Source organism: Pleurodeles waltl, chromosome 6 (assembly GCF_031143425.1).
Source record: "Pleurodeles waltl isolate 20211129_DDA chromosome 6, aPleWal1.hap1.20221129, whole genome shotgun sequence".
Taxonomy (NCBI): Eukaryota; Metazoa; Chordata; class Amphibia; order Caudata; family Salamandridae; genus Pleurodeles; species Pleurodeles waltl.
The window spans coordinates 1,467,536,014-1,467,563,819 of record NC_090445.1 but is presented as its reverse complement, the minus strand read 5'-3'; the positions used below and the strand labels follow the sequence as shown (position 1 = coordinate 1,467,563,819).

At 40.3% G+C, this 27,806-nt stretch overlaps 1 protein-coding gene across 1 annotated transcript in view; it reads left to right on the top strand.

The window, feature by feature from the left end:
• The first annotated feature begins 4,831 nt into the window (after window positions 1–4,831).
• TFAM (transcription factor A, mitochondrial) overlaps window positions 4,832–27,806 on the top strand; it is a 138,395-nt gene continuing 115,420 nt past the window's right edge. The window contains exons 1-2 of the mRNA XM_069240971.1: window positions 4,832–5,035; window positions 23,475–23,626. Of these exons, the coding sequence (XP_069097072.1) occupies window positions 4,956–5,035; window positions 23,475–23,626 (232 nt within the window). The 5' untranslated portion in view covers window positions 4,832–4,955. The remainder of the gene's footprint in view (window positions 5,036–23,474; window positions 23,627–27,806) is intronic.

Here is a 27,806-nt window from a genome sequence, read left to right as displayed (position 1 = left end):
TATTTTGTAAATTACATTTCTACATTTGAAGATGAAGAAGAACTTACTCCAGAAAAGAAGAAAATAATTTTACACTGTTTAGGTGCAAAGGGCCTGAAAATTTACAACAGTATTAACAAAAAAATTAGAGCACCTGACCAAGGAGATGTTTTAAGTCATGCTCTTGAAGATCTTACGGAGTATTTTAGACCTGCTGTGTGCGTAGCTGTTGACCGATTTAAATTTTATCATAGGAAGCAGCAATTTGAGGAATCTGTTGATGATTATGTTGCTGCACTCAAGAATTTGGCCTTGTCGTGCAAGTTTGGTAATCTTCATGACAAACTCATTAGAGACCAAATTATAATGCACACTGCCAATCCACATATCCAAGAGAAACTTTGGTCTAGAAGGGGAAGCACCGTTACGAGAGGTTATTGATATGGTCAAAAGCGCTGAACTCACTGGAAAATGCGCAAAGGCTGTTCTGCGCAGTGAGGAAAAATCATTTTCGAAGTTGGAAGACAATGCTACTATTGCCATGGTCAAGAAAAACAACGAATTATCGACTAAGAGAGTCTATTCGTATCAAGGGGAGAAAGAGAATTCATTTCTGAAAGACAAAAGATCTTGTTTCAGATGTGGCAGCAAATTTCATCTGGCAAATGATAGGAAATGTCCGGCTCAGAATCAGAAGTGCTCAAACTGTGGTGTTTTGGGACATTTTGCTAAAGTGTGTCGCAGAAGAAAATTTGGTGGGGGTGACGCGAGTGTTAAATGTGTGAGAGAATGTGATAGCGGTTCATCCGAGGAGTCTGATTCTAATTTATGCATTCTTAATGCTGATGATAAGGTACAGAACGTCAAAAACAACATTAGTAGACCCTTATGCCATGTCACGATTGCTGGCATTGATATTTCGGTTGTTGCTGATTCTGGTTCTCCCTACACTATTCTGAATTAGGAAATTTGGCAACAATATTTTGAACCTGTCTTAGGTAATTGCTTTGAAAAAACAGATATTTCTCCAAAAACATTCACGGGTGAACCCTTTAGAATTGTGGGTTACAGAAATTTGCTAATTGAATTTAAACACAAACAAGCGCACTGCAAGGTATATGTAGCGGTTTCTGGGCCGTCCGTACTGGGTTGGAAGGACCAAGGAAAGCTGTGTATTATTTTGAACCCCAGTAGTAGTACACCTGTGTCTATTGTACAACATACTGAAGATTTCTCAGGAATTATTGCAAAAACATTCCCCTATGTCTTTTCTGGCCAAATTGGAAAACTAAAGGGTTTCCAACATAAAATACAAATGAAAGCTAATGCCATACCTTGTATTCACAAAGTCAGAAACATACCTATTTCTGTGAGGGACCAGGTAGAAGAAGAACTTAAAAAACTTCAGTCAGACGGCATTATTGAACCCGTGGAATCCGCAGAATGGGTCGCACCTTTAGTCGTAGTTAAAAAAAAAAGGAAAATTGAGACTATATGTGGATCTCAGAGATAATAACAAGAGTATTTTAGTTGATCAATTTCCCTTGCCAAAAATAAACGAAATGTTAGCTCGCACTAAAGGTATTAGATGGTTTTCTAGTATTGATCTTAAAGCTGCTTACCATCAGGTGCCTTTACATGCAGATAGTAGAAGTTTAACAACTTTTGTGACACCTTTTGGTTGTTACAGATTTAAAAGAGTACCTTTTGGGTTGGCTTCTGCAGAAACTATGTTTCAGAGGTTAATGCACAAGGTATTATCGGACATAAAGGATGTACTGATTTTTCAGGATGACATCTTGATAATGGGGAAGGACAGAAATGAACATGATCGTAATCTAGATAATGTTTTGCATAGACTGAGCACACATGGTTTGACGGCAGAAATTGATAAATGCAGATTTGCATTTAACAAAATTAATTATTTAGGTCATGAAATTTCAGATGCTGGTATTAAACCCAAATTGGAATTAGTTAATGCTGTCAAAAATGCCCCTAGACCTCAATCTAAAGATGATTTGCGAGCTTTCTTAGGATTGGCCGAATTTTACACCAAATTCGGACACAATTTCTCAGAAAAAACATATGTTCTGCGTCAACTTCTTAAAACTAATGTTAAGTTTGTTTGGAGTGTGGCATGCGATGAAGCATGTGAGGTAATAAAGAATGATGTGGCTAATGCCCCACCACTTCATGGTTATGACCCCATGTTGCAAAATGTTGTCACAACAGATGCCAGTTCTAAAGCATAGGTGCAACGTTATCCCAAATCGATGAAAAGGGAGTTGAATGGACCATAGCTTTTGCCTCGCGTTCGATTTCACCGACTGAGGAAAGGTATTCTGTGATCGAGCGTGAGACACTTGCATGTGTTTGGGGGTTGGAACATTTCAGACAGTTCATTTGGGGTTTTCATGTTTTGTTAAGATGTGACCACAAGCCGCTCACTAAAGTGTTGACAACAAAAGGGTTAATTTCAGCATCACCACGTATAGCTCGTTTGTCTGTTAGACTTTTAGATTTCAATTACAGTGTACAATATGTTCCTGGGGTCAAAAATGTGGTGGCAGATTTTTTAAGCAGAATGCCTTTACCTGTTGCGAGTGATGAGGATACTGATATTGAACATTTTACAGTAGCCAGTGTGTTAGCTGATTGTCCAGGTATTACCAAAGAGGACTGGGAACAAGCTCAAGCTCAAGATGACATCTTTGGTGTAGTTAGCAGATATATCAAGAATGGATGGCCTAATAAACATTTGTTAGATCATAGTATGCGTGTGTTTTGGGAATTGAGACATGAACTCTCTCTGGAAGGTGGTCTAATTTTTAGGAATGGCAGGGTTATTCCCCCCACATCTATAAGAAATAGGATTATTGATATATGTCACAAAGGACATCTTGGCATTGGTAAAACCAAATACAAAATTAAGTGTATTTATTGGTGGCCAGGTTTGGACTCAGACATTGAAAGGAAAGTTAGATATTGCTATGCCTGTAATTCGTCCGACAAGACTCAGGTAACATTAAGACCACCTCTCCATCCTATTCCGTGTCCAGATGGACCTTGGGAAAGGATAGGCATAGATATTGAAGGGCCAATAATGTACGATGATAAACAAAAATATTTATTAGGTTTGGTTGACCATTTTTCAAAATGGCCAGAGGGTGAGATTGTTACTAGGGCTGATGTGGATTCAATTGTGCACTTCCTGGACAAGGTGTTTCTGAAAGAGGGTTTACCTAAGTGTATAGTAAGTGACAATGGACCTCAATTTATGTCTCGCATTTTCAAAGATTTTGTACAGGGGAAAGGTATTGTACATAATACTACGGCTTTATATCATCCGGCAGGGAACGGTGCTGTGGAGAGATTCAATCGGGTGATCAAGGGTGTCATCCAAATGGCAAATTACAACAATTTGGATTGGAGATGTGAATTAATGCGGAATTTATGGTCATACAGAACAACACCTTGTGTTTCTACAGGGTATTCTCCCTTTGTGTTGATGAGAGGGAGAATTCCCACTGGGAAAGATAATGTGGGTTGGAGCTCTGGGGATAAGAAGGCTGATTGGACACTTAAACAAGTTAAACACAACATTACAAGTTCCCAAGAGCAAAGTAAAATGTACTATGACACAAAACACAAATGTAAAGAACAAGTCATAAAAGTTGGTGATGTGGTGAGAGTTAAGAAACCAGGTTTCATAAAAAAAGGTAATAATCGATTTTCAGATCCCCTTAAAGTAGATAGAATTTTTTGTAATTCTGCATTATGGCACATGTCATCATTGTCCATGTGAAGGAATGTTAATTCTGGGTTGGTTGGGAAGGAAGGAAAAGTTATCAGCCCAGAACGCAAGCAATGCAAATTTGACTGGTTAGATGATTGGAAGTATACGCCTTCCTATGATCCTGATTATAACTCAAATGTACAGCCTAATGTACCTATTGTTAACAATCATTTTTGTGTGCCTGCAAGGAAAACAAGCAGGGGTGGTTGTTTAGTCAGGACACCAAGCAAATTTCAGGATTATGTCTGTTTTGCGTAAAGCTACGAATGTGAACTTATTATTCTTTGAGGGTAAAATTGTTTTTGTGTTTGAAATTGTATTTTTTTTCCCTTTATTGTTGTATTTTCTGTTTGTTAGGGGGAAGATGTGTTGCGATGCTCGCGCACAGTGTGTGTTAACACTAGGCTCGAGCATCGCTAGGTAACGGGAGTTCGAAGGGAGGTTGAAGAGGGAGACGGTTGATGTTGAAGACGCGCTTCGGATGTCCTGTTATCGGGGTCGCACTCACGTTACGAATAAAAGCTTGTCAATCTCATGATTGTCGTAACGTTTCTTCTTAACAGAATGTCACTCATAATTACACTGAAACTATAAAAATTTCATACTTTTTAAGCAGTCTGAAACCTTGGCAGCTATGCAGTGCCTAGATGCCACTAGAGATTTCCAAAATGGAGATGTCTTTAATGTATCAATGTGATTAGAGTTAAAAGACTGTGCCTGACACAACACAGAAATGTGCCGTGCCTAGACCAACTTTAAGAGCTGTTGAATGACAATTAAGACGCCCTAGCAATCCAATCAGGTATTCCCTTCTCTGCACTGGGTTACAAGAGGTAACTGCGTCTTTTAAAACTATACCCGAATAAGTCAGAGGAATACTAACGCGGCACACAAACGCTTTTTACAATAATAAAAGAGAAATGTATGCCTTTATACTGCGCATGCGTAGAACTACAGCCACTAGGGAGCGCATACGTAATACGTAGAACGATAGTTGTATGGGAAGGATATAACTACACATTACTCCACACATGCGCTAAACAGACATTTCTACCATTCTGCGCAGGCGCTTCATGCTTTGACTTTTCTACTGCATGCTTTTGAACGGCGTACAGATTATTTGCTCTGGCGGAGGAGTGTGACATGTGAACTGCTTAGAGAGCATACACGGTGTGTTGTGATGGCCGCCCTGCTCTCCGGCAGCGTCGGGACTCTGCTGAGAGCTTTCGGAGGGCTGAGCTGCGGACACGAAGCTTTGAGGTGAAAGCAGCGAGTGTGCCCGAGCGGGAGAAGCGCGGGTCATGGTTCAGAACTTTTCTTACATCACACAATGTAAAGGGCAAGCAACTGTGCACAAGCGAGATTGGGGTGCATGTAATTGTCGAGGAGAACAGCTTTGCCAGAATTCACGTCTTCTCTTTTCCCACTAATTTGCTCCTCTGAGAAGAGAAATGCAACTGCCTGTTTACCACCGTCCTTCCTCTCCTCGATAAACCCACTGCGCTTTCTATTGCTACATAGCTTCTTTACTATGTTTCCAAGCGCCTTTGCACGTCTGCGACCACCACCCTTAGGTGTACCCATGTTATTCATAGCTCCCTTGGTGCCTCATGACTCTCGCTCACGCCTTGCTTTTTCAGTAGCAACAGGTTACATTATATATAGTTCAGATTTGAACATCTAAGTATAGACTCCAAAGTGGAAACCTACAAAAGAATTGCCTAAAAAGCTAAGACTGACTGAATGTGTTGTGCGGTCGGGGCCCTGGCAGTTCTGGGTTGCCCCTATCCCCCTATTATTCTGCACACCCGCCCCCTTTAGTGCCCCTGCTGCACTGCTCCTAGCCCTCTATTCCAATGTTAACTCATCCGTGCTCTACCGTTGTCACATTGGGTTACCGTACCTCTTCTTATCGCTGGCCATCATATACATTTATTCCAAATATTTTTCATATAAACCATCATTTTTGATTCGCTATAAGTATTGGGTGAATACAAATCGCAGAACAGATTTCGGTGCCAAAAGATGGGACTGGAATTACTTGCCCCGGGCGCGATTGAGTCCCAGGATCATCTGTTCCACGTCGCGAATGCACTTGATCGCTTTCTTCTTCGCCTGTGCAACCAGCTTCTCGATCACCTGTACCCAATTCTGCCTTTATCTGCAGCAGCCCCTTTGCTTCGCTCCCCTATCCAAGTCTGCCAGACTGCTCCCACTAATGCACGACGCACCTCTTTGTGCAATCTGTCCATATGCCCTCTGTTTTACCTTCCGGGAACTACTCCCACTTTCTGCCCTTACACATTGTGTTTCTAAATGCACCTGATGCTTTTCGTTAGTGGCTTGGTAAGAGGTTTTGGTTAAGAAAACGTTTTCCCTGTTGTTATACCTGAAGTGGTCATATAATATAGGTGTTGTGGCAAGAGTGGAGAGTGCGAGGACTGAGTTCCCATCAGATTGTGTTCAGTCCAGCGCTTGGCTTCCGAAAGGAAGTTTGACCTAGAGACCATGTTCTTCTTTCTTTTTTATTTTTTATTCTCGTATAGTATAATATTATACACTTCACTTACTGTAAGATCTCCTTCAGGAACCTCCTGGCACTCCGCCCCTAGTATTGGGGTAGGACTATCTGCCAAGTGTTGAGCAATCTCACTGGGGAGGAGCTTCATGGAATGATATAATATTGCGCAAATGACTGTACAGTCAGTGCTTCTTTACTCTGTGTTACCTCCTCGTGGTCTGTGATGGTCTGTATCCATCAGCTTTCAAATTCCTTTCTTCTGAGCCAGACAAGGAGCTTTCCCGCCCTGTCCCCTGCCTCGTATAGTCAGCGTAGCGTCGCTAGCATCTGCTTCTTAGCCCTTCCTGTTCCATGTTGCGATATTCTGTTTACTTTACCTCAAGCTGCTGGGATATCTCAAGGTCTACTGAAGCAACTGGATTCTTCTCCATATGGTGTATTTGGCGTTCTAGGGTTTCAACTGTGCAACCTCCCTTTTCTTCTTCAAGACTACCAAGTTTCAGGTTTTGTCCCTCAAGTCTGTCTTATAAGCCTCCCAGTGTGTAATATGGGAAGATGCAGTGCCCTAATTTCAGCAAAATATAATTGTGTCTACCCTCAGGCCCTGGTCTACCTCTACATTATGGATATCCCAGGCACTTTCTATTGTAGGGTCCCAGGCTGACCAGAAGGGATGAATGATCTGACAAACCCCAGGCTAAATATTCAGCCTAGGCCACATCCCCTACTTTCACGGCAGGTACAAATATATAATCAAAATGAGAAAACACCCTGTGTGCCTCCGAAAAATGATAGTACTTTCTGCGTACTTTGCCATATGTCTGACAACCCCAAGGTGGATGCAAGTCGAGCCAGCAGGTAGACTGAGGGGCATCGACAGCTGTCAAATGTTGTTACCATTACATTGTTAAAGTCTCCGCTTACTCGAAGGATCATTTTGAGGTCCAGGAAATTGAGGAATCTCACAATTATGGGCCGAGGTAGGACTCCAGGGTTTGGCCTGCCTCACAAGGCCCCGTGTGTACTGTCTGTCACAAAGCAGGCAGAGAAGAGGTCCAAGGGGAGAGTCTTTCAGCCATCTAGTCAAGAACATCCCGTTATTGGCCTCCTCCACCACTTTGGGAAGCCAAACAAAGCAAAGGTTGTTCCTTCCTGCCGGATATTCATTGCCCTCAAGGCGCCATACCACAACTTTATTTGTGACACACAGTCCCTCCACGCTTACTTAAGGTCCTGGACTATATCCTCCACCTCAGAGAGTCTGTTTTCTGCCACTATCACCCTCTCCGAGATGCTACGCAAGTCCTGGCACATGAGGGAGACTTCTGAACACAGCTCTCTTATCTTCTTTTTTTATCAGTGCGTGAAATGAAGACCAGATCATGTGTGTGAATGTTCCTCTGTCAGGCAGAGTGTGTGTCTCCGCAACCAAATCAGGTGGGGAGGGATGGCGGGGGCTATAGAATTAGTGTAGCAGTCATCTTTGCCTGTCTGGGGTGCTTTGAGACCTTATCTTTGGCCATCGCTGTAATTGTGCAATCTGCTCGCCTTTGATAGGAGTTAACCTGTTAAAAGGAAAGAGGCATGAGCCAGATGAGGACTCAGCCCCAGAGGACCTCTCTCTATCTTGCGCCCTTGAAGTCTGTCTCCTCCCCCCAGGAATGAGGGAGGAGTGAGGGTGCAAGGAGGAAGCGGGCCCAGATCCCCCGTAGTCTGGTATGGGGATATTGACATTAACTCAGTTTCTAGGATACGCTGTTGCATACAGTTGAATGAAGAGTTGTTGGAGCTCTCAATGGGGCTGATGCCGTTTCCGTATTTTCAGCATGGAACCAGGCCTATGTAGGGGTTGCTACCGGTTACCTTTCCCTTACCCTGCACTCCAAGCAATCTTCACCTCCATGCCCGTCCATTGGGATTGTCTAGATGTGCCCCATTTGTACACTGGTCGGTTTGTGTTCTATAATAACTGTTAAACATTCACCCTAGTCTGATGCTAGGTAGAATGATGGAACATGTTTTGAAGCTACTGTTAACCGATGGGAGCCTAATGTTTGGTGTAAACTTTGAAAATTAATTACATCGGAGGATGAGAAATTGCCATTACAGTATGTTAAACTATTAAAAAAAAAATCTCTAATTTTACTCCTTTTAAACCAGTGTTCAACAGCCGGAATAATGTAATTTCTCTGAGAATGGTTGTTTTAAAGCACAATTTCTATTAAGAGTAATCCATATCAGAAGTCTTTTTAGCTTAGTAGGGGTTCCATTGACAGTAAGAGACACAGACGGTAAAATGAGCAGTGAGGTATAACCATAGTCTGTTGTAACAATATGATGTAACATTGTCGACTAGAACATGTCCATTCAACACTGTTTATTTTCGGGTGAAGAACAGCTATGTTCCAAGACATGGGTACTTAAAAACTTTTTCCTAGGGGCTGCAAAGTGTGGTTTGTGGTGTGCCCGAGGGCCACACTGATGCCAGCATAGCACAAGTGGGGCTTTGTGAGGGGAGGGTTAAGGTGGGCACTATCGCTCGCATGGGAGATTAAAGTGTAAAAAGGAAGTAACTTGATAATAGAATTGCAGAATGTGAAATGAGAAAACATGGGATCAGCCCTGGCTTCCCCCGCATGAACAAACTGTGTGATCCTAGACAATTGTCTAATTTCGCCTCCTCTTTGTTCATTATGACATATATGAGCAACTTGAAATACACGCTGTACAAAATGTTCTCTTGTGTTTGATTTATTAAACTATAATGTTGCCCATGTACAACAACCCAGACCATCCTGAAGGGTCTGTGACAACTGGCTTGCCCCTTACTTCACTATTAACATTGCAGTCCAGGTAGGCGGAGGAGGCATGAATGTTTCTAGTTCATTTTTTGTTTTAAACTATCAGTTTTAAAAGTACTTCTGAATGCACTGAGATAATCTGATATACTAAAGTGGAACACACCTCGGCATGTTAATGAAATACACTTTTATGAATTTTGAAGAGACTTTATCTTATCTTTCCACATTCTAAAATGTCTTAAAAATTAATTGGGTCCTAATAAATGGTGCAAGGCACCTTAGTTGCTTCTTCTCTTCTACTTCAGTAAGTTTAAGTAAACACTTGCCTTTTATTTAGCATATTTCTTAATGTTACCTCTCGATCAAGCAGCCCAGTGCAGTCGTTCTGCTGGAGGGCTGCATGTGAAGGTCATGAGGGCTGCATGCCCTTCCCCTCCAGCGGGGCCATACCTTGAATGTTACTGTTTCTCGAAGGAAGTTTAGATTTCTCCAATGGTGATGAGAATCTGCATGTGGGAATTGTGGTTCTGTAAATTCTCTCATTTGTTTGATCAGGTAATTAGGGCAAGTATGAAAAACGTCCTCAATCCCCCACCAAATTTTATTAGGGAAATGGACAGCTTGTTTTCCTAAAATGTCAATCCCTGATTATTGAATGTGTGGTGCTTGATTTTTCCATTTCTACGTGCTCAGGTGAATTAATCAAGTTGCAAGGTCTCAACTAATTAACCACTTAGCTCTTTTAATACTCTTACCTTTAAAGATGGGTAAGCTGATCCAATTTAGCTACTTTGGAACTCGTTCTAACAAACTCAGAAATTTTATTATGCTTGTTGAGAGATAATAATTGGAGATGTCTTTCATCGCTAATGTTTCCCAAATCCTATCGGGAAGTAAGAATGAGATCAGGTCTAACTGCCTGGATAATAACATTGGTGAAAGAGTCAATATACATTTCCACATATATTTCTCCAGCATTCAAAGAGACTTTGCTGTTTAAAGCAAGTATTTCAGCTCAGACAGAACAGAAGGGGTCACAAGGGAGGTAATATTTCTCTTGAAAGAAGTTAATATGACTGCATAGAAAGGTACCAAAATCTAAACTGAATTCTTGCAGTACCCCATTTGGGGCAAGAGCCATCGCACTGCATGATCAAAGTTATCAGCCTGTCTCAAGGTTTTATAGATTTGAGCATTTATAAGATTAAATTACTCCAGACATCCGTCACCCAGGTAACACGAAAAACTTCAACTGCTTTTACTGAAGCCTAAAATTTTACTTTTGTAAATTTACTGTCAATTGATTTTCAAGCTAGTTTTCGTTGAAGCACTATCATTGTACATTCTATTAGGATATGGTGTTTGGCATACAGCAAATGGGGGACATGCTAATCTGTTTTCATGAAAAAGGACTGGCCCTTGTACAGTTTTTCTTTTAGATGAATGGCCAAATAGAGGACAAACAGGGTGGGTACTTGGACACAGAGCTGTTTCAAGTCATTTATGACTAGAATTCTCCGCGAAGCACTAGAATTACGATCGTCATCCACCTGCGCCGCATTTGATCAGTGAAGAGTGGAAAGAGCCTATTGCAATATTAATTTCTCCTAACTTCTTCCACAGATTCTCCCTACCCAGCAGATCAAAGGCCTGCACAATAGCTGACAAAACAGCATACATTCTCAACCTGTTCTATTGACTTCAGTGCAGTTGACAATAAAACAAAGAAATGGTGTATGATTGAGAGATCTTTCTAAAGAACTCCTGTTCTTTAGCAATCAGTTTTATGTATCCATTTTTTAGATGGCTTAATATTTTTGAGTAGTCCTTTGAACAAATATTGATCAGACTGATTAGCCTATATTTTGATGCAAGGATAGCATTGCCCTCTTTGTAGCCCGTTTCAGACCTGAAAACTACTTTTCTTTTTAGTCTTTTTGTTGTTCCTCTACATGAGGATAGCAAATAAGATGGTGGTTTCGGCAGGCTAGGCTGAAAACATGATGCAAGGAAGCTTGAATCGGATTCTGGCATTCAGAGGAATCCAGTGAGGGCCCAGAAAGTTAAAAGCAATCTATTCAACTTTATTCTTACCTGACACAATCTTGTTGTGATTTGATTTCTGTGGCTGTTTTTACTTCTAACAGCGGTAACAGCTGGAGGTAACACAATTGCTGTGGTGGTCTGTGATTCAAAAGTGATTCAATTTGGAGAAGATGGTATCTGGTGACCAAATTTAGCTCTGTTCAGTCCCATATGAGCAAATCATTTTGAAGTTTGGCCCCTGCCACAAACTTTATTAGGTGGCTTGAAGTGAAGGGTAATTGATTGGGTGGAAAAAGGCTTTGACACTTTGTGCTTGTCTTGGTATTAGGGGTGTAGGACACTTCTTTCCCTACTTTTCATAGTTTGTATGTATTCCTCTCATATCTTTCTCTTCCTCCATCACTATCCTCTCTCTCTCTTACCACCACCTTTTCTTGTATCCCCTGTTAATGCTCATGTCATGGGCCATATTTCCCATCACTGTTGCCCTTATCACTCACTCCTGTACATCCTTTTCCTCTTTCTCCTGTAGTTGTCCACGTCCTACCTCTTTCTTACCATTAACAATTAGCTGGTGTCATTAAAAGGCTTGCAGTGCTGCAGCAGTATGAACATTATTACGAATCTTCATCAGAACTAATACTACTTTGGAGCCTGCTTTGTTCTAGGGTTAGAGATTCTAGCAATGTAACTCAAACTTTTATCCTTCAAATATGTAGAAGCTGAATACCTTTAAACAGGGAAATGGAACATCTTGGTGTTAAAGCACCTAGAGACAATTAAAGCAATACAATATATGAAACATTTTATGGATAGGAGGAGCTGGTAACAGGATTTTCTAACCTCTGTTGGTATCATTTGTCAGATGAGAACCGGGCCCTGCTCTGCAGAACTCCCGCTTGCTTTTGATGCTTATTTGCGTAGAAGCCTTCTTACCCCTCACCTCAAGAAGCATAAGGGTGGGTGGGGTAGTGGCATTTATCTAAAGGTGTAACAAAATTTGCCAAATGGCTCAATAAATGAACGTCTGCTGACATCAGGTGTGACTGACAGTTCCCAAGTTTCAATTAAAACCAAACCAACTTTTCTTTCAATTTTGATTTTAAAAAAAATCTATAAAAAAAAATTGTGTTATTATTGACGAATCAATAAAGAACAAAAACAATACACTGCTGTAGACTGGTGTTTCCATAAACTGCAACTCCCCCTTAAGATTTATAATTCCCTGTGTCACTTCTTTAATTTTGCTCAAAAGAGTACCATTAAATTGGGTAATATTAAGACTTGGTATTTACAGTCCTTGGGAACAAAAACTAGGGCTTTAAGCACCTTGCATTGTGGGTAGAGAGACTTGTAAGATGGACAAATGCCCCTTATTTTGGAGGGTGTATCCTAGTGTTCAAAAATCTGCTTGATGACCCCCTGTTGCACACAGTAGATGAAGCACAAGAGTGGGATGAAGGAGCCATTTGTTCTTTGTGGGTGGATAATTTGACTTTGTGTGTGTGTGTGTGTGTGTGTGTGTGTGTGTGTATATATATATATATATATATATATATATCCCCCAACCCCCTCATGGCAGTCGCCACTGGATAGTTATGGTTAGGACAATGTTTCAATAGAAAATAGATTTTTCTGTTTGCTAATAACTTTGGCACAGTTTGAGAAATCTTCACAAAACTTTCCAAAAGCCAACGGCTTATTCCTGGAATCTTTCAGGTGGATCCTTCAAGCAGTAGCTGCAAAAAAAGGGGTGTCCCAAAATGAATCTTCCCTATGAATTTTTCCTTAGGAAAATTAACAGCAGCTACACCATATTTGGAAGAAAGCTAGAACTTGATCCAAAAAGCATGCATTTTGTTATATGGAGTAAATTGGTTGTGTAGTTTTTGAGAAATTAAGATTTAAAAAAAAGTTATTTAATGCTGCTGAAATAACCGGGCGTTGTGATTGACTGGCCGAAACTTGAAGGAAAAGTTTCTGTTGCAGAGTCCCAAAAATATAAAATAAAATACAAGGGGGCAGGGTATACCCTGATCGCCTGGACATTGCATGGTTTTCCCAGAGGAATCCTCCTGGGCTCTAATAAAACTTTTTTTTTTCCAGGTTACGAAGAGCCGCTGATTAAGTGCAGCATCCCTAAGGCTTTGCGGTGGATCCTTGGAAAGGTCCAAAACCCCAGCGCTGAGCGTTGCAGTGGATCTGCGGTTCCATAGGGCCCTTCCAAAAAAAAAAAAAAAAGGGTCTAGGTTGGGTACCCGCAGGACTTTGGGTGGAAGGCCTGGCTGCAGGCCATGTGCAGCAGGGGGTTGGGCGCTCAACCCCACGCTGCACACAGTGATGTACATCCTACTTTATGTTGTAAACAAATAGAAATACAGTTAAAAAACCATGTAAGTGACATTATAATTAGGAATTACAATAATATCTTATTGTATAATAAAAAGACCAAAATTGATGGTGAAAAGACCAAGACTGAAGGGATTTTATAGTTGGGTGAAAATGTTAGTGAAAGCATACTGGTTTAAGCAAACAAAACCACTGGAATTAACCAGTTCTATTTTTCTCAACTAACTATATAACTTGTGCCATAAAGTAACCATAACTAGCGCCTTTGCCATGCACCTTTTCTACCATTACATTTTACATTACTCATGACTTGTTCAATGACTGCATTCCTAAGATTTCATATGGCATTTTAAAAGAGATTACTAATAACGACACTGCATGGCGGAGGTGCAAGTTACAGTTACTTTAGGGCATGAATTAAAGTTACTTGAAATAACTATAATTGATTAATTTAAGTGGTTTTGTTCATTTTAAAACCGTATGTTTTAACGGACCTTTTCACCTAAAAACAGCACCCCATTAACGTTTGGTTCTTTCTTTCTCTTTCCTTGTTTCTCTCTTTGATTTTGTCTTTTTTTGTCTTTCTCTTGCTCAGATAAAAACTGAGAGACGGCACACACCATATCTCTAGTGGTTCTCTGGTTTTGCTCTTTATTTTGCTTTTTGACTGTTTAGAGTCTAGCAGTAGTCAGCACATATAATAATGTGTGTTGTGTATATTGGAGAGCGTAGCTGGCGAATTTCAGTGGTCTGAAGTGTTGCAGGAAGCACCAGAACTCAACTGCTTTTTTGTCGTTTTCAGTGAAGGGTTTTAGGGAAATTTAAAGAGTTGTTTAGGCTGAGTCACGCTAATACATACACCCACAAATGAGTTAAACCGTTGTTTTAACAAGCTAATCTTTTACAGCTACTACAGTCCTAAAGGTGTCCTAATCGGTGCAGATGTACTCCAGCACAGCCTTGGAGTAGATGCAGCACCACACATGGCCACTTGCAGGACCTGAATCATGCTCATTTATAGCAAAGGAGGTAGGGCAATCCAATAAAACGTTAGAGAAAGTAATGTTAAACCATTCAAATTTAAAGTAAAATATTTTGGTATTTAAATTATATATAGCCAGTGTTAAAAATACATGTAATTATTCAGTGTTATTTTAACGTAAAATGAAACTACTTCAGTAATAAGTTAAACTTTTTATTAGATTTCACCAGATTTTGCTACTTAAAAAAAATATTTTTCAACCCAGAATCAATTTGCAAATGTTCTTTAAAAAAAAAAAAAAAATCCTTATTAATTTACCGAGAAAAATGTTTAAATTATGGTCATGTTCCAGGTGTGCAATCCGTAACATTCACATGATGAAAATAAAATGTAACAATTTCAATGAAAGAAAAGTGATGTGATGGTTACAAGCCAAATAACTAAAAATTAAAAAAACACACACACAGACCCCCACCCCCATAATTCAGACCCCCTCCAGAGGATGGAAAGAAGTTGCTCACAGTGAAGTAAGCCAGTGAGTGATGTTGCTTGGCCCATCGTTCCCTGCTGTATGCAGTACTAGGTTAAAAGAAATGGGAATGACACAATTGAAGACCATTAGATTAAGTGGGCTACTGAACACCCATATACATAATTATTTATATATATATAATGTGTGCGTTTTGGGGAAAATAAAAAGATTTTGACTAATGCCAGAACTTAAAAAAGCCTTCCCAATCCTGTGTTGAGGACCTATGTTGTTAAATTTGGTTTTGGGACACATTTTTTACTTTCCATTTTTGTTCAGTGTTGACTTACTGGACCCTCAGATTTTTAAGAAGACCTTTTTCTTTGATACAGGGAGTAATTTAAACCTTTTTTTTTTTTGTAAACACAGCTGTATTGGCCACTCTGTAGTAAGTTTGGGAGTCCTTGCCTGTGCTCTGTATTTATAGGAAAGCATTAGTGATGAAATGCTAGTCCGTCAATAGTATTTTTCAGTGGGCACCTGGTGACTCTGTGAGGCGCTACCTATAGTTTTTATGGTTCTTTGTCACTAATTGACTCTGCTCCCACGTTCTGATACAGCTTCACCCCTACTCATCTTTGAAGCTGTCTAAGGACTCTTAGGACATCGTGTACATTTTGTCTGGGGTGATGGGAGAGTTGGGTTTTTGATAATATGAACTGATGTAGGGTGCAGGGTACCCCACTGTTCTCTGATTTCCCATTCAGGCTACCCACCATCTTTTTTTCAGACGTCCCTTGGCCAGATCGTGTCTGTAGGTAGCGACTGCCTACCTCGTTGGGTTCTCTCCAGGTGACCTCTTGGTGCTAATCTCCCATAAGTTTTGAGAAAAGCCTAACTGGAAACGCATCTTAATCACCACCCCCCAGCCCTGGTTGTTCTGTTAGGGCCTTTGGCATGACTATTATCCTGACTTCAGTGGTTTGTTAGGTCCTTGCATCTTGGAGTGATCGTGTCAGTCTGTGCTTGTAAGGTGGTCATCTTTGTCCTCAGTGTGGACTCTAAGTTTGAGTTGCTTAGTTCTGATTTCCTCTTCAATGACATTTGAGCCCACTGAGTCAATATCGGAATGGAGGGAGGTAGTTTTAGTGCAGAGTTCCTCTTTCTGTTCCGACCATCTCTTATGAAGATCTGATATAATTTTTTCTCTTACCTCTGATTTGAAAGCTACTTAGTCACTACCATAGTTGTCGGAGATGCCTTAGTGCTGAATCCTGGGAAACTGTCATCGGGTCTTCATACCCCACATTATGAGAAGAAAGGCAGGGAAAGGAAAGCTGGTAACCCTCTTCTGGTTGTGATACTTTTGAAGGCATGAACTGCTAATTTCCACATGCCAGCTGAGGTAGGCCCCAAAAATCACAGCTACCCACTTTGCAAAAAATTGGTCAGTTTTGCATAGAAACATTTGATGTATTCATGTTGCGTTTGGGCAGTTTCCTGTCGGGTGCACTAGGCCTACCCACACAAATGAGATACCATTTTTATGGGGAGACTTTGAGGAACACAGAATAGTAGAACAAGCATTATTACAGTGTGTAAGAAAGACGTCATTTCGAGAAATGCCCTCTAATTCACATGCTAGTTTGGGTATCTACAAATTCAGAGATGTGGAAATAGCCTCTGCTTCTACACTCCATAGCTTGTGCCCATTTTGAAGATACATAGGTTTCCTTGATACATATTTTACACTATTTATGTTTTACCTTTATGAATTGCTCTTTACTCCGTACACAATAAAAAAAATTGCAAGGTGCAGCACAGTTATTGGCACTGGGTAACCTGAGTTCCTGGAAAACCCACTAAACCTATGTATCCCCAGAACCAGAAGGTTCTAGTAGATGTAATAGTATATAGCTTTTGTAAATTGCCCACCACGATGAGACGTTATAAAGGAAAACATTGTCACAAATGCCCGCTTTTTCCTACTAATTTTCAATTTTTTTTATTATTTCAACACTTGGGGCTTGATTAAAACCTTGGTGGATGGGATACTACGTCACAAACGCATATCCCACCCGCTGTTTTACAAGTTCCATAGGATATAATGGGACTTGTAATATGGCAGGTGGGATATCCATCACGTTCGTGACGGAGTACCCCATCCGCCAAGGTCCTAATCAGGCCCTTGGTTTCATTGGGAAAACGTTGAAGGGTCTACACAAATGACCCCTTCCTGAACTCATAATTGTTCATTTTTCAGAAATGTATAGCATTCCAGGATCCATTATGGGTTTCATACCTGTTTCCATCACAAAAAGAAAGGACTATCTCGCAGTAAAATGCCAAAACCGTGTTTAAAACAGTTGGTTTTGTTTTTCTGTATCAGGCCTGCCTGTTCCTGAAAGCTTAGAAGATGGTTAGCTTGTGTGTGTGTGGGGAGGGGGAATAACCTAGCAGCGAAACAGTTAAAAACCACTATATATTGTGTTCAACATATAGTTTATGTAGCACAGAGGCACAAATATTTCATTTGTTGACCAGTTTTCCTAATACTCGTTTTATGCACCTCTAGAGAAAGAAAGCAATAGTCCTGCAGGAATTCAAATCGAGGCTATGTAGGTTATATGCCGATCTTTAGTGTACACCTATTTTGACAGGGCTGGGAGTTATGGGCTGCATACATGGCTTTCTGCACTAAGCACACAAGATCAGTGGCCTGTTTTAAAAAATGTAACTTGCATATTACACGTGTTTTTCTTTTGTAAGCATACACAGCCCAAAATCCACAGCTAGGCACTTTGCAAAAAACATAATTTTTTTATGGAAAAATGTGATGTGTCGATGTTTTATTTTAGAACGTTTCCTGTCACGGGCACTAGGTCTATCCACACAAGTGAGGTATCATTTTTATCAAAAGACTTGGGGGAACACAGAATAGAAGAACAAGTGTTATTGCTAATTGTTTTTCACCACATGTTTGCCTTCCAAATGGAAGGCAGTGTGTAACAAAGAAGTAATTTTGAGAAATACCCTGTAATTCACATGCTAGTATGGGGAGCCCCAAATTCAGAGATGTGCAAATAACCACTATTTCTAAACCCCTTATCTTGTGCCCATTTTGGAAATACAAAGGTTTCCTTGATACCTATTTTTCACTATTTATATTTTACCAATATTGGCTCTGGGTACCCAGGATTCTCGATGAACCTACAAGCCCCATATATCCCGCAACCAGAAGAGTCCAGCAGACGTAACAGTATATTGCTTTAAAACATCTGCCATAGCTGGAAAAAGTTACAGAAGAAAACGTGGACAGAAATGGCAGTTATTTTCACCTCCATTTCAATTTTTTATTTTTATTTCAGCTGTTATTTTCACCTCCATTTCAATATTTTATTTTATTTCAGCTGTTATTTTCACCTCCATTTCATATTTTTTTTTTTTATTTCAGCTGTTTATTTTCTGTAGGAAAACCTTGAAAGATCTACACAAATGACCATTTGGTGAATTCAGAATTTTGTCTACTTTTCAGAAATGTTTAGCAGTCCGGGATTCAGCATGGGTCTCACACCCATTTCTGTCATTAACTGGAAGGAGGCTGAAAGCACAAAAAATAGTAAAAATGGGGTATGTCCTAGTAAAATGCCAGAACTTTGTTGAAAAATTTGGTTTTCTGATTCACGTCTGCCTGTTCCTGAAAGCTGGGAAGATGGTGATTTTAGCATCGCAAACCCTTTGATGCCATTTGCAGGGGAAAAAAACAGATGCTTTCTTCTGAAAGCATTTTTTTCCCATTTTCTATTTTTTATATTTTAAACCCACATTTTAGCTGTATTTTGGCTAATTTCTTAATCTCCTCCAGGGGAACCCACAGACTCTGGGTACTTTTTCAATCCTGTGAATGTTGTAAAAAAAAAAGATGCAGATTTGGTGTGGATAGCTTATGTACATAAAAAGTTACTTGGACCTAAGTGCGAACTAGCCCAAATAGCCAAAAAAGGGCTCAGCTCTTGGTGGGGAAGGGGTGGGGGGTGCAAGGTGGTTGGGGGGAGAGGGGGAGGTAGTGGGAGTGGGTGGGAGGCCCAGCAGCTAAGGAGTTAAAGTGCCACTAGTCATCAAATTTATGGCAAATCAAATAATTGCAGGTATAGGTATGATGGTTGTCTCTTAATGTTTTTTTCTGAAAACAAAACCGATCAAACATGACCACGGTGGATGCAAATGTATACATGGTGACCATCTTGGAATGCATTTTCTTTTCATTAAAACATTCCAAAATGTTAGCTCTCAAGTTGACTCAAGAATAGCTCACTGGGCCTAATATTTTTTTTTTTTCTGGTACTTTTAGTGCTGAGTTTACCTCCAGACACCACAATGCCCATGCAAACATAGGAATGGGAAATTTGTAGGTCTCCACTGCAGACCGATTTGGCTGTATGTCGGGAACAGACCTGTGGTATCTAATATTGTATTAGAATGGGGTTAAGATCCGCCTCTTCTCCCTGATTCGAAGGCTTTCATGTCCATCTCAGTCCTCTGCCTTTGTCTGTCGCTTTCCTCCAAATTTTTGTTTTTTACCCACTTCCACAAGCATTTCAGTCTCGCAATGTTTTTATTTGATGAGTTGTATCTGTCAACTGCTGACATCAAATCTTGTGTTGCAGTGCACAAGGGACTTTAGTCTCGCACTCTTTCTCTGTGGTCTCCTCATACTTTTAGACTTTGTTTAGCTCCTGCTGTCTTTATTTACACTTAAAACCCTCCAGGGACCAATTGTACCTCGTTTCCCCTTGTTGTGTCATAAAATCCTACTAATGTTTGCTGTGGCCATCTTGGAATCATTTTTAAAGGAAGAAAACGTTACACAATGGCAGCTATACACAGGGTGGCCATCTTGTTATGTATTTACTCAAAGCAAAACCAAAGATGGCTACAGGGCGCGTGAAGGCACGCATGGTGACCATCAGGAATACCAAAACACTTACTGAGTGCATCTTGTTGAACAAAAAAGCCGAGCAAAAGCCAGTAGCCCTGTGCCTTGGCCCTGGTGTCGTAGGTGAGATCTGTTTGCTCAACAATGCTTTTTTATTTTATTTAACACTTAATACTGTGCCTTTGACTATATCTAACAGTTTCCATCCTATGCAGAAGGCTAACCCATGGAGCATAGGCAGAGGGACTCAGATAGTTTCTGTACCATATGAATCGAAGTGCCATTCCCACCTGCAATGCTCCTATCTTTTCTCCTGTTAGAAAAATTGATGGTGCCACTGCCACTGTTCCAGGTGTGTAGTCATTCACTTCTATGTTATGACAGGGGAGTCGCCTCAGACATCTGCTAGGCATGCGTTTAAAAAAATAAAAGAATAAAAAAAACATATCCCATCTGATGCCATGCAGTGAGGTGACTGCTTATGGTAGTGTTTTCCATATATTGGAGTTATGGAAATATTCTCATTACTTAAGTCAGGGCTTGTGTTATGTCAGGCTTTGGATTCTAATAAAATGTATAATTACACATTTCTGATTATACTAGATGCTGAATATTTCAAGGTTCTGTCTCTTTCAAATATTTGAATATTCACAACCTCTGTCTATGAATAGGTTGTGTTTAGGGCACATTTTTAGCACGTAAAGAATGTTAACATGTTAGCACTTTAGTTATGCTGGTGTTCTAATTATGCCAGAGTTCAGGAAATATCATTTTTCTAATTGTACTATTCTTCCTGACTTTAGTTTCTGAGGAAGTGTCTTTTTGAATTGGTTTGGAAATGTACTTTTAAGCATTCACTTGATTTAACAAAATGTTACTGTAAATAAACCCAGAGTACATTTGCGTTCCAGTGCCCAAGTTGCCAACTGTGGATCAGCTATGACCTTCTCCATTTGAGCATGTTGTGTAATTTGTAGACAAATCACGTAATCCAAGTGTTACCTCAGTTAGTTACCTTGTGTGGGAGCATACATCTTGCACTGGATCAAAGACTGCTTTTTAGAGTTTATAAGCAAATGAACTGTGCAAGGTTTTGTCAAAAAGCTTTCGGGCTTTATTCTCAAAGCTATTAACTCATTTATGCTTGAGGTACACGTTCCAAAGTCAGTCTTGCGTGAAAAGGATTTACTCGTATGAGGTTTTCGTGCGAACATGCCCACTCACTGGGGCTCGAAGTAGGTCGAAATGATAGGCCTACTGTTGGAATGTTGTGTGAGTTTGTGCACACCCATAAACGTGCATGTTGAAGCCAATCATAAACTCGTTTCCAGCCCTTTCCCATCTTTCAAAAGTTACCATTTGAGAAACAAAGGAAAGAAAATAATTTTTCTCTTGCTCCGTAGGTTTTTATATGAGCTAATAATATGAGCTAATGAATGTTGGCGTATCTAAGCTCATGCAAAAATGGAATTCATACAGAGTGCTTGGAATATGGTTTCCAGGCACACTTCTGTAAAATCAAGTGAATTCCTAAAAGCCTTATATCTACCTACACCAGTGCAGCGTCTTAGACACACAGGTTTACTTTTCGTGACTGTCTTTAAAAAAGTTTGTGCATATTGCTCTTATTGGTTGTTGCACTTATTCTTGTTATTATTATTATTTTAAAAAAAATTGATGCCTTGGAGAAGTGGTCTTCAAAACTTTCACTTTTTTATTTTTTTTTAATTTTTTTACAATTGCAATTATTATTGGGGTGCATTTTATCTTGAAGCCAGTCTTGCTCCCATTATTCTGCGTGTAACTGTGTGTGTAATGGAGGATCATCCCGGCAGCATTTTAAATGGACGCAAATTAAAAAAAAAAATCCTAAACTATACATAGAACCACTGTCGGTAATGAATGCCGAACTTGCAGCTCCTTGGATTTCCTTAGAGCATTCTCCATAATAGTATAGAATTTGCACTAGTGAATCATGTGTACAACATTTAACATCTTATACATATGGATGCATATCTTACATTAGCAGCAGACAATAATTTTGTCCATAACACTAAATAAATTGTGCTGCAGAGGGATGGGTTCACTTGTCAAAAAGGACAAAATAAACGCAATAACTTCTTACCCATGAACTCAATTACGTTCTGGGTGAATTTCCCACCTGTGCAGACAAATGTGTCCCTGAAATGAGGACTGGACTGTGATCCTGAACCTAAAGAGATCTGCCACTATTGGCAGGTATTCTAGGTTACATATTAACGTGAAGAGCTTATTTCAAGTACTGTGTGCTTGTGCATCGGGCCTCGGTACACAGTCCGCGGTTACCAGCACCTTCATAGAGGCTGGATTACTCAGATATCTTTTATTACACCCGGCATTTGTGTACCTGTGGTTTTCCACTTATGCCATCATCAATGCTTTGAGGCTACACTTGCTGCTCTTTGACTGTCGTTCTACAGTCTGTCCCTTGCACCTCTTCTGCCTCTTCACCTTGTTTACCTTTTCATCATGCTTCTGTGTCTTAGTCATCCATGCTACCCTGTCTTGGTCTCTAACCTGCTCTGTCCCTGTTGCCTCCCTTCTCAGTCCTTAATAGCCTTGTTGCTTTTATGCCTCCTGCTGGCCCTTCATTGACCTCCAATGTCCCGTCCAGCTCTCGAGGCCAACCTGTGTGCTCCAGCCTTCTCCTTCGCTATGCTTCCTTCTTCTGTCCCTTCTTACGTGTGCTTACCTGTGCCACCGTGCGTGTGCCTTCATTTCTCTCCATGCATTGTTCCGCGTTATATTACTCTGTATGTGTCCCTTCCCTGTCTCACTGCGCCCACCTCTCCTGTGCCTCCTTGCGCTCACCTCTCTTGTGCATCCTTGCCTGCTTGTGCTCTCATCAATGCTGTTTTGCTCTCTTACCCTGTGTCTTCTTGCCACTACGCTCCCTGTTCCTTCATTTCGAGCCTCCTTGGCATCTCACTCCCATATTTTCACATCTCCTTTGCTTCCGGGCTGCCATTGTCTCTACCCTCCTTTTCTCTTCCAGAATGTCCGCCGATCGTTTTTTCTTTGGGGTTTCCTGCACCATTCAGTACTATATGTAGTGGGGACTGGCGGGGTTGTCAGTTAACCTAATTCCTTTCTGTACGGAAGGAACTATTAGTCCCATTTCGTCCTCTGTGAGTGAAGCTTTTGCTGCTGCTTCCAATTTTGTACTGCACCGTCAGTAACCTGCACTCTGTAAGGGAAGGTGCCAGAACTTTGCCCGTGCCATAGCTTTTCAGTGTGTTTCATTAAAGGTTTTCATGTTTACTCTCGCCAAGACCATTACCCGTAAGACTGGGTTCACTCAAGAGTCCCCTGTATTCATCACCTTTGTTCATTTTGTGCGGGTACATTTTCTAGAAATTTATAAAAAAAGGAGGCTCCTCTAGTTAAGGATTCTAATCTCTGCCACTGTGAAACAAGGGCTCTTCCAAGCTTAACGTGAAGACTGAAAAGTGTTAATTTCTCATTGGAACCTTAAGTCATGAAAAAATACAAACCCCAGCTTCATACTTAAGATTGCCGCTTCTTTGGTGTGAATGCTTTTTGTTTCTGTCCCCAGGTGCTGCAGAAGCATTATCACCAGTCCCCTGGGATCAACTGTGAGGTGGTTCACGAGCGCCACTGGACCGGATACCCGTCCAAAACGGCCTCTCACTGCCTATATCCGCTATGTGAAGGAGAAACACCCGCTATTCAAAAAACAGTACCCAGGTATGACAAAATAAAACTTTATTGGTTTGACGAGAAGACATTAAATGCAAGGTCTAGCATATCTGGTCTGCTTGTTAATCGGCATTGAGTTTTTTTCATATGTTTTGGAGAGTTGTAGCGGAGCAGGGAATATTACTTAAATATTGGTTTACAAAGTCAGATTTACCTTCTCATCGGGACAGTAACCCCGCACTATCTTGGCTGACAGACCTTGGCCGCAGATGAGATTAACCAGGTGCTGTAATTCAATCAATTGGTCATCAAATTTCAGTTATTATTTTCAGTTACTTGGTGAGAGTTCTAAAGCTATATTAGAAATATTTTAATAGGTAAAATTCCTAAATGAATCAGCAGTCATCAATTAATAATCAATATAATTAAATAACCTCAAAGCGAGTGCTTGAAGAGCGTTCCATAAAGGAAAAGTCCCTAATCTAAATCTCAGAATGGGATTGGGCATGGGTGAGGCACGGTGTCAGCTAGAACCCGTAAAGATCTTCAAAATCGAGAGTTGAAAGCATGAAGCTTTTAGCATCAAATCTCAAATCATAGCAGAACTTCTCATAAAGAAAGGTTAAAGAAACTCCATGAGGTCTCAAAGCAGAAAAGATTCAGACAGACAATGAAATGTGCACAGACACAGAGTTTCTGATCGGTAAATGAGTGAAGGATTTATTTCCTCTAGGAACACGCACTATTATAGCATTTCATCTCTAGATTTTTGCTACAAATTTTCAGCTCCTGTCTCATCTTCAGCCAGCGGGTAGTTAATGTCTTTATGGGAACAGGAATGCTTCCATCGTCTAAGCAGTCAAGAAACTGTGGTCTACAGATAGTCACCATTCAAATTAAACATATTGTAAAAACTCAAGAGTTTCTGCCATCAGTCTACTATAAGGAAGCTACAGTTCATGGTTAGGCCTTCACATCACTGTATTACATATTAAGTTAAATAATTACTATTCCTGACAGGACTCTTTCTAAGTTGATGTCTTCCTTAACTTTAATTTTGGATACAAAATTTGTCTTCTATAATCAGTCTTCAAAATGTCCTCATTTTGATTTTTGCTACTTGCAAATTGTGTTCTCATTTCCTTTAGCACCATGATAAATGTTTTCTCTAGTTGGTTCATAAAGCAAGTCAGATTATCTTCATATGCCTTAACAGTGCCTTTTAGAAGAAAATGTGTAAAATAATGACAAGCAGTCTTCATTTTTTTGCCTTTGAATGTAAATTCATCCTTTTTAGTAAAGGTACTTTTGAAAGAATCATGTCAAAGTTAGAATACTATTCAAAGTGTCGCCTATAAAGTAAACTTAGCAAAATACTAGATGTAGCAGCATATGAAAGAATGAATGTGATGGTATGCCATCTCCTCATCAGCCGACGAAGGTAAGTTTGCACTTGTATAACAGTCCTTTGCATCCAAAGCTCATGTATACTCATGAACTAATCTAGAATAAACATTTGCTGAGTATTCTTCTTTCATGAAATCTATAAATGGGTCATTTATGTCAGTTACAAATGTTGTGTTAGTAAATAAAACTACATATCTCTCTTTCTCTGGTGTAAAGTGTATCTCCAATAATAGTTTTGGCTGTTAATACTATTACTAAAAATGTAGTACCCATAATAATCCTGCATCTAGCTCTGGTTAGGACACGCATGTATGTCTAAAGTCAGATCTTTTCACACGATAAGTGAAGCAGCAAAAGGCAATTCTCTGCTTTCAGAGTTACTTATTTGCACAAACAGCCTTTATTTTTTGTAATCTTTTGCAGCTTTATTTACAGCAGTCTTCGTATAGTCTTCTTTAACACAACTCTGTCTTCTTCTAGAATGTTATCCCAACTGTTCTACTGTAGCTGCAAGCCTAGGTAAATCTTCTCAATTCTTTTCTCGTTTAGTAACTTACCAATTTTTATTTCAGTCTATTCAGTAAAGTTTTTCAAGATCTTTTTCAGCAGCCTTCCCAGCTATACATGCAATATGACATGAATGTAGTTCAGGCAGCTCTTTATTCAAATCAAGCAAATCTGATATTGGAACATTCAGCACTTGATCCACGTAGAAAGTCCATTCAGATGCAGAATACTTTTGACAAGGTAGACTTGCTCTTCTGGTTCTCGTGAGCTATTGTTGATCTCCTCCTTCTGTATCACTTATACTGCTTGACTCTGTTGCGTCAACAATTGTTAGCAGTATGCGTTCAACCAATGCAATTGATCTCCGTTTGTTTCGTCTATAAATTCTTATCCATTCAGCATTGCAGGTGCAGGTGTCACTTCTGATTCAGTATTTGGTCCTTCTCCTGGGTCGTCTTGTTGAACTAAAGGTGTCCAAACTGTCAATTCAGTCTAAGTTCTTCCTTCTCCTTCTACATCAAAAGCTTCAATGCCAATCTACAAGGTATCTGAATACTGGATTTCTCCACTTGACTACAGTTCTTCACCCCTTACTTCTTGCTATTGTGCCTCTTGTTGTATTGCTCCTTGTACTTATGCAGCTTGCACAATTTGCAATGGTACGTCACCAGTGTTCTTGGTTCTGGCTAATAGAACACTATTTTTTCATCCGCATCTCTTGTCAGACCCTCCAGCATTTCGTGATTTGCGAAATAATCAAAAAGTTAGCTAAGGAGTGCGATGACCGCAATATTTACCATTTTGGCCACAAAAGAAAGTCTCCCGGTAGACACAGCATGCAGGCAGCCCTATCTCTTCCGCTGGGGTCCCTGGTAGCCTATGCAGAGGGACCCCGTGCTACTGCCGCCGCTCAGACACACTGATGAGCAATATGTGATGAGTATCCAAACGGGCCTCCAAAATTGGGAGTGGCGCAGATTAAGGGCAAGAGCGCCAGGGAGGGAGAACAGTTGAACAAAGCTAGGCGCACTAAAGACGCTACTGATGCAAGTTCCGTTTTCCACAGGTCTAAAGCCTGCAGCAAGGTCAGCGCTGCTTTCTTTTCCCTTTGATGTAGAATTGAGTATTCTTTTTAGGTTGAGCGCACAAGCGCACTGACGTGTTGAAATCTGTCTGTGGGCTTTTAACCACGCTCATCACTATAGCTAGTTCACAGGTTTGCCTTTCAAAAATCATTTGTTATTATTGGTAAGTGCTTTACGTTTATCCCTCCTTGGAGCAGTTTTGTTAACGCCTTGGCCATCGACCCTGTTACATGGATAATTGCACGTTTGACTGCGAGTGAACTTCTTTTTCCTTCCTTCATGCCCCCGCTCATGACCGCTGTGAATCGGCTCACTTATGTCACCGGTTTAAACTTTTTATTTTCAATTTATGTGGCAAGAAAAGTCCAGTTTGGAATTTACAACGCTAATAGTTCTCTAACTCGAGCAAACGCGAGACCCATTGCATTGCAAATGCTTCCTTATTTTTATTAGGGAGCGATGTGAGTTTGACCTCTTTATTATTTCACTGCTGCCTGTCATGTTCTAGATTCCGAAGAGGGGCACACCGTTTGGTCGGCGGCCGGTGTGCTTTCTGCTTGCCCATGCAGAGAAGGGAGGGGGGGTTATTTTCCTATTCTGGGGCAGAGAACCTTTGTTGTGGTGGATAGCATCACTTCATGTAATGGCGTGCACCAGTGTTTGTTTTTTCAATGTCATTGACTAATTTAAGAACTTATTGTAAAATAATTAATTGGATGGGCTAGGCCTGTGTTAATAAAATTAAATCAGTAATACACTTTGTGGTTTTGTCCGTCTGTATTTGAATTTTATTTTTGTTTTGTTTTTTTGTTTAAACTAACGGGTTGGTTGTTTTTAAGAGACGGCTTTTGCTCTGATAATTTGCAGCGGTAATCTGCCTCAACTCTCTACATTGTGAATAATGAATGTTTGCATACAAGAAAAATTGATATATTCTAATAACCTGCTTTTGTATAGCGGTACATTTTCAGTTCAGCCATTTTTAAGCACAGGTGCATGTTGTCTAATTAGATGGCGTTCAGTTTCTTGGAATATGAAGGCTATGCAATGCATTCTGTAATCTGGGACTCTGACATCAAAACACTTAACTAAAGCAGGAAGCACAAGACCAAATCAACAGGACAGGATGAACTACTTGCTTGTGCCATGGGAATATTGCCTATGTTGGAATGAATTGTCTGACTAGAATGTACTTGCGCTGCATGAGTATGGCAAAAAGCTTACCTGGC